The following is an 8,261-nucleotide window of genomic DNA, read 5'->3' as shown; positions in this document are numbered from 1 at the left end:
TGATATAAAAAAGAGAATTGTTTTATATAAAAAAGAAAACTGGAAGAGATAATACAATAGTCCATATGCACAGGCACAGCTTTACTTCTAAATTATCATATTTTCAGGTAAACATATTGCCGGTGAGTATTGCACGAGAGAATTATAAACATTCTCTTTTTGGAATGATAGCTAGCTATAAACTATACAACACTATGTTTATGTTGTAACATTGTAAAACTACTAAAATCAATTACAACTGAATATGTTCTCGTTAGTATCCTGGGAACTTTGGCGGAGGTGGTGATGAGTATTGGAAACCGATATTAGGTGGTAGAATGACTTCTCTTTTTGGGGTAGGAGGAGGAGACCGAGGTGGAGGAGGAGAATACACCGGAGGAGGCGGAGAGTGGACAGGTGGGGGCGGAGAGTGGACTAGTGGTGGTGGTGGTGGTGAGTGAACCGGAGGTGGTGGAGAGGGGACTGTTGGTGGTGGTTGTGGTGGTGGTGGAGATTTGACTGGCGGAGGAGGGGAGTGGACGGGAGGCTTAACAACTGGTCGTGGCAAATGTTTTGGTGGAGGTGGAGGCCGCTGCCTTTTAACAGGTGATTGATCATAAGGGTCATCATCTGTAGGTTTAGGCGGTTTAGGCGGTGACTGACCGCCGCCACCACCGCATTTCGACTTACTGCATTCGACTGGTCGGCTTACCACCGGTTGGCATTCTTTAGCTGACTTCTGTTTAGGCCTATCAGGTATGCAATTACCAATATCGTCGAACACAATGCCCTTCCTATTCAATGGCAGACAAGATTCAGCCTCGCCACTGAAATAGTTATAAGAAAACGAAAAGTTCTTCAGGCTCGGCAACCGGCAGACGTCGTCCGACATAAAACCGGCCAACATGTTATTTGAAACATCAAGCTCTTCTATCTTGCCAAGCCCTTTAAATGTCTTCGCCAAAATACCGTTGAACGTGTTCGAAGCAATGTCTAAAACTGTTACATTCCCAAGCATCCCAATATCCATCGGCAAACAGCCCGTGAGATTGTTGTTTTGGAACACAATCTCGTTCAACGTATTGTGCATCTTCCCGATGCTGTTCGGAATACAACCGGAAAGCCTATTGTTGGCGACGACGATGACGGAAGCAGTAGACGAGCCTAAGGTCTCCGGAATGTTCGACACAAACCGATTGTTGTTCAAGAACAATGCATCCAACTCCATCTCAAACAACTCCGATGGCAATTCGCCTTCGAAATTATTGTACCTTATGTCAAGGAACTTGAGAGAATGTATTGATATTACAACTTTGGGGAAAGGACCAACGAAACGATTGTTGCTAACATCCAATTCATGTAGAAGAGTGAGCTTGGAGAAACTCTTGGGAATGATCCCACAAAATCGATTACTGTTTATATGAAACAGAGCCAAATCAGTCAATAGGCCTAACTCAACCGGCAGATATCCGGCAATGTCGGCATGGTTAAGATCGATGCCGGCTACAACCATCAACTTGGGATCTTTGAGGGACGGTGCACAGAAAACTCCTTCGTAATCACAAACCTTGGGACCTTCCCAACTCCGAGTGGTCTTAAAAGGATCCGAATATATAGCTCTTTTCCATGCTTGAAATGCAATGTAAGCACGTTTGAGTCCGGAATTCTCGAACGTGAAATTAAGCTTCACATGAGACTCATAATCGTCGGTCAAGTCATCGTTCTCGCGTAGATGCAAGGTCTGACGACGAGCAATGAATGCGAACTCGGAATCGGAGAAGGCACGAGACGAAGACGAATGAATAAGAGAAGCAATCAGGAGAAGCAATAGGAAGCAACCGGATGTCTCCCGAAGAAATGGTAGTGTCTTCATGGGCGTCATTTTAGGTGCATTGGAGTGAGGCAAGGCTGTCATAAAGAAGAAATGTTTTTCTATTGTAAGAAAGTGAAACAAACCATAAGGGATGAAAGGGGCATTTGAGAGGCACTGCAATATATTCTCATTTGGGTCTTGTTGGTCACCACAAGTTTCCTCTTTCATGGTCTAACTTTGCTCCGCTCCCTTGATATCTGTTGTTTTTTTAGAGCAAATCTTGTGATTTGGAAATGTCATATCACTTTTGCCTATATTTGATTCAATTTCATTTCCTAATTTGGCATTTCAAAATTGACAACGTAGTGTCTCTACTTTAATTTATCACAATTTTAACTATTATGCTTTACAGAAATAGAGAAATTGATCATAAATGGTTGGTATTACTGCTTACAAATTGTTGAATTATTTATTTTTGTAAATTTCTTACATGTAAACTCTACAATTGTTGATGTTTAGTTTAAGAGTAACTGTTGTCCCTATAATGAATTTAATTTATCGTTTTCGTTTCTATCGTTTTTTTCCCATCAATTTAGCCATCAAAATCTCTGGGAAATTTTTTAAAAATTTAGGTCTGAATTTTTCGAAATATGGGTATACTTTTGAGATAACATACAAATGTTGGTGATGAAAAACTGTCACCCAAATGTTGGTGATGAAAAACTGATTGGGTGGGTACGGTTGTGTTGACACTTGGCAGTTAAGTCATTTTCCTCTATTTCTCTTTCTTACCGTTGAAGGAAAAGAATCCAAAGTTTACATTAGCCCATAATATTACAGAATTGGACCAATCGGTGGCAATTTTGGCCGAATATCATAATTGGGTTAATTATTTAATCCAATACGGCACCACATAATTTATTTGGGGCAGTTATAATATTTTGAAATTCGTCATATTTTATTAAAAATTATCAATCTAACGTGAAAAAATTAATAAAAAAATATATTTTATTAAAATTCGTTATTTTGACACGACGAATTTAAATAAAAAAATATTATTTAAATAACTCGTTATGTGAAATGTAACAAGTTTTTCTTGTATTATACATTTGTCTAAATCTTAAGTTAATTTTAGAAATGATCTATTGGATTAATTTTTTTTACCCGTATGATGTTTTAAGCCAATTTAATCTCAATCGATTGCATTGGAATTTTAGAATATGACCTGCTGAATCAATAAAGTAAAATTAGAAATTATACGTTAATAAAAGATAAAAAATTTAATATTAAAGTGATTAAAAATAATATTAAATATATAAAAACTTTCATTATCATAGTCTAGATTCTTCTGAAACTATATTATTTTTTTAATTTATTGTGTATTTTATTGTTTCTTAAATATTTTATTATACAAACATTCTAATTTTAGGTCAGATTCATATTTGTCATCTTTTTCCATTGTTTTTAGGGAAATCGATTATATGTGAATTTCATATCAGTAAAAATAGTTTACATCAACTTACGCGGCTGCCCTAACATCTTCATATTTATAATTTAATATCAATTGATAAAAATTGATGTAAATTTAAAACTTAGTGAATAAATTAAAAATAGGTAAGAAAAAAATTGAGCGATGAAATTTGTAAGAGAAAATAACTTGAGTGACCGAAAATACCTTATAATATACGATTTTAACCAATTTTTTTTAGATTTGCAAAAATAACCAACGAATTTGCAACGCGATTTCAAATTCGCAACACGAACTATAATTTTGCAACACAGTTTCCAAATTCGCAACACGGATTTGGAATTCGCAACAAAGAAGTAAAATTCGCAACTCGAATTTGACAATTTCGCAACACGAATTTCTTTTTCGAAACACGATTTTTAAATTCGCAACACAAATGTCCTTTTCGCAACAAGATTTTATAATTCGCAAAGCGTGTTTCAATTTCGCAACGCGAATTTTATTTTCGCAACTCGATTTTCGAATTCGAAACACGAATATTAATTTCGCAACACAAATGTAAATAATATATCCCGTAAATCGCAACTCATAACCTAAACCCCTAAATCGCAACTCATTCTCATCTCCATCTCTCACTCTCTATGGCGACATCCGTCCCCATCTCCGGCGACATCCATCCCCATATCCGACGACCCCCCTCCATCTCCATCTCTCACAGCCACCCTCTCACAACCATTCACGGCCACAAATGAAAAATCAACTACCGAGGGTTAGATTTTTTAATTATTTTTATTTTGAAAATTTTGTATTATTATTAGATAATTAATCATTTTCATATTTAAATTGATATTAAATTTACTCGTAATTTCAATATATAGATTAATCATTTCACTTAGATTGCTTAGTAAATTCATTCTGTTGCTGCCAATACTGCTAAACAATTTAACCTTTAACTCTGTGAAGTTAGTAATTGTCTTTTGGTTGAAGTAATACAATTCATTCAAGTTTCAATTCGCAGAAGAATAGTAGTTTATTTTTGAAACTTAAATTCGCAACACGAAAATCGTAACTCGAAAATGAAATTCGCAACACGAAAATAAAATTCGCAACGCGAAAATGAAATTCGCAATGCGAAAAAGAAATTCGAGTTGCGAATTCAAAATTCGTATTGCGAATTTCATTTTCGAGTTGCGATTTTCGTGTTGCGAATTTAAGATTCAAGAATAAACTACTATTCTTCTGTAAATTGAAACTTGAATGAATTGCATTACTTCAACCAAAAAACAAAGACAAATACTAACTTCACAGTGTTGCGAATTTAAGTTTCAAGAATAAACTACTACTCTTCTATAATGTTGCCTTGAACCTGCACTAAACCTATATGTTGTCATTTTAAATGTTTATATAAGTGCTTACTTCTGGAATGTTATCTGATGCATTTTGTGAACTATGATAGAATAATGACTTGGGTGAATACCGGGCTAGTTTGAAACATATTTGGTTATATTTTCCCTGTTTAATATCATGTCTATTTAATGTGTATAATTTGTAGTTTTTGGTATATTATTAGTATATCTAACTTGGTATTTTTATTGTTTTTGTTATGAATTTTTTTCGGCTGCATTGACTTTAATGAATAAATTAAGCCTAGTCACTACAATTGCGTCGACACTTACACATGTCCAAAGAAATTTGTTTGAGAATACTTGTTTCGGGCCATGGCTGAAAGTACAACATCCAAGTGGAGATGCTTTGTTGACTCATTTGTTTCTACAGACTATGACTAACGATCTACCCGAGGGGATACAACGTGGCGATGAGGAGATATGGTTTCATTTTCCACTGGCGTATACTCATTTTGGGCGGGAGGAGTTTTACTTGGTCATTGGTCTACATTTCGAACGACACGATGAATTAGGTTTGTACACTAGTCATATCGCCCGCCCATCATGGTTATTTCAAGTTTTTCCTGAGCTAGCAAAGGTGAAGGCCACTTTACACGTCGATGATTTGAGAAGATTACTTCTTAAAGATGGTTTTACTCGGATGGATGACCTTGATGTTGTCCGAGTATGCCTTTTGTTACTTTTGTATGCCGACCTTTTAGCCAAATAGGGCAGACATCCTATTTGTAAGGATTTAATATTATTGGTAGATGACCTAGATGCATGGAACGTGTTTCCGTGGGGTTCATATCTATGGAAAGCTACTTGGAAAAAATTGTCGTCTTCCTTTGAGACTGTCGTAGTTTGCGTGGACATGGTTTCAAATACACTTTGGTAGGCTTTATTTGGGCCTTTAAGGTGAGAATTTCTATATAATGTTTCCAAAATTAATTATTTAACAATTACTAAAATTAATGTTTGTGTATTATATTGTAGATTTGGATATTTGAGATATTTCCCAGCATGCGTACTTATGCCATCAAGAATTCAAATGATATTCCTAGGGCTATTACTTGGAAAAGGATCCGGTTGTTGGATTGGGAAGAGTTACTACCATATATGATGATCAATGATGTAAGTTAACACAAATACTACCATATATAAACAAGTTATTACTAGTATACGTTTGACTTTGTTTGGGCTTTTATATTGTTAGGAGGCAAACTATTCATTACAAACATTGAGACCCACAGAGGCTGAGGTTACCACTGATTGGTGGCAAGCTAGTAGGCATTTTTTTATGGGACGGATGATGAGCACCCCCCACTTTTTCATCAAGTCGATTCTCCACTTCAACACCGAGATCCATCACCTAATCAAGCCGATTCTACACCTCGACACCGAGATCCATCACCTCTAGCCGACTCTACACCTCGACACCAAGATCCATCACATATTCCATCACATCATCGAGCCTCTTCTCCACCATTACCTTATGATAGGCGACCAGTAAAGATGCCATGATATTTATCTCCCCGTTCTCCACCTCCACGGGATGATTTAGGTACTTTATGTGATAAGGTCAGTGCTTTACGTGATGAGGTCGGTGCTTTACGTGATGAAAATGGTGCATGAAGTGATGAGGTAGGGTCTTTACGTGGTGAGGTAGTTGTTTTACATGATGACAGTGGTGTTTTACGTTGTGAGGTAGCTGTTTTATGTGATGAAGTAGGTGCTCTACTTGAGATTGTTTCATCATTGCAGAATGAGGTTCATACTCTACGCAATGAGGTAAGTTTGTTTAATTTTATAAGAAATACTATACTAAAAACGCAAATAACCTTTTTTCGACATTATCTATTTATTTACTGATTTATGTATTAATTTATTTTTAGCGGCCGGATGAGGTAGGTGTTTTACGTCGGGTTTTTCTTGCACGACGGGGTTCACGTATCAGACGTCGTGAACCTGCCATTAAGTCTCCTTTCACTGTAATAGTTCCAAGACTGCGTAAGAAGAAGCCTGATCCACCTACCATTGTTCAGGATCCACCTCCCATTATTCAGGATTCACCTCTCATCGTTCAAGAGGCCCCTCCCATAATTTAAGAGGCCCTCCCATCGTTCAAGAGACCCCTCCCATCGTTCAAGGGGACCCTCTCATCGTTCAAGATCAGCCTCCCATCATTCAGGATCCACATTCCATACTATGTCGACATATTGGTAAACCCCTTCTTGTGCCCGGTATGATGGATCAGATATGGCTTTCGTATCAGTTATCGGCCAATACCATTCCTCGGCATGAGATATGCACAATACCGGACACAATTAAGGATAATACAGTTTTAGCTAAGACCACAATTGATTTTTATCTACATGAGCAGAGCCAGGGGTACTTCACCGACATATGCAAAATAGACAATACACATTTGTTTCTTGAGCGGTCTTGGTAGGGTATTTTATTAGGGATTGAAGAGAATGGATATTTCGAATGGAGGGTAAGTATTATATTCTTTTTATATTGATTTTTATTTTTTTTTAAATTTATTAAATTCACTAATATATGTATTTTTTTATAAAACAGCATATTGATGCATGGGTAACACGACTTCTGATTTTAAGGAAATTGAAGAAACTCAAAAAGACGCGATGGACTATTATGCCTTCATCTTTTCACGCAGCTCACTTGCAAGATCAGAGAAACGCTTTATATGCGTTAGGTAATGACAAAGCTATCCTTGATCATGTGTTGTGGGAGGTCGATAAGATTAGTATTTATTTTTGCATATTTAAAGGTGTTCATAAAATTTATTTGATGTGTGCAGCTGAAGTATTATTTATTATATTGCAGGTATTTACCCCTGTTATTGAACATCGTCATTGGTTTCTCGTCGAGCTTCAGCTCCCATCCCTGAAGACGATAGTATATGACAGCATGCTGAATTACATACCATTGTCTGATTTGAAAGATATTATTTGTAGGGGATGGAGCTAAATACTTAGATGCGATTTCTTATTGGACTAATTCAGGAAATGAGAAGCCAAATAAGTTAAAAGTTACAATGATGAGAGACAAGACAGTGCCACAACAAACGTCAATATCCAGAGGGGATTGTGGTCCGCTTGTATGCATGTGCTTGGAACGTATGACGATAGGAGGTAAACAGTTTCTACCTCCGACAGATAGAGATAGATGTGCAGTAGGGTTGTGGTTTCAGCATTTTATGGCTAGAGAGATATATGCGAGACGTTGCCTACCTGCATCCAGTGGTCGATATGTGATAGTATGACCATGTGAGAATTTCCTTTCGCTTGTCTATATGACTCTGAACTGTGATTAGAATGTACATGATTTTCACTTGTGAGTTTTATGCATAGGTTTGAAGCCGAGAAATATTGAGATGCTTACAATCTCATCAGGTGCTGAAAGTGTGCATAAACAACCATTTGTTATTGGTAAGTTTGAACAAGGGTTGTTAACATGTTACTCTTTGTTTTAGATGAAATATTGATCAAAAGTAGTAAATACATCAATGTGCTATAAAGTGTAAAGTGTAAATACATCAATGTCTGTAAGCTCCCTATTGTTAGGAGCATTTTAGGTTGGATGTACTGTT

At 36.6% G+C, this 8,261-nt stretch overlaps 1 protein-coding gene across 1 annotated transcript; it reads right to left on the bottom strand.

Moving 5' to 3' along the window:
- Positions 1 to 238: 238 nt before the first annotated feature.
- On the bottom strand, positions 239 to 2,020 carry LOC120145926 (pollen-specific leucine-rich repeat extensin-like protein 3). Its single transcript, XM_039159629.1, has one exon. The coding sequence runs from the start codon at positions 2,018 to 2,020 to the stop codon at positions 254 to 256; it is 1,767 nt and encodes a 588-aa protein (XP_039015560.1). The 3' UTR covers positions 239 to 253.
- Between the last annotated feature and the right edge of the window lie 6,241 nt (positions 2,021 to 8,261).

This window comes from Hibiscus syriacus, unplaced genomic scaffold (genome assembly GCF_006381635.1).
Source record: "Hibiscus syriacus cultivar Baekdansim isolate YM2019G1 unplaced genomic scaffold, ASM638163v2 tig00110895_pilon, whole genome shotgun sequence".
NCBI classification, from domain to species: domain Eukaryota; kingdom Viridiplantae; phylum Streptophyta; class Magnoliopsida; order Malvales; family Malvaceae; genus Hibiscus; species Hibiscus syriacus.
The sequence above is the reverse complement of the archived record's forward strand: the minus strand, read 5'-3'. Positions and strand labels throughout refer to the sequence as shown.

Bases quoted from the DNA above. Each gene is read 5' to 3' on its own strand.
- LOC120145926 (XM_039159629.1), bottom strand. From the start codon at position 2,020: ATGAAAGAGGAAACTTGTGGTGACCAACAAGACCCAAATGAGAATATA.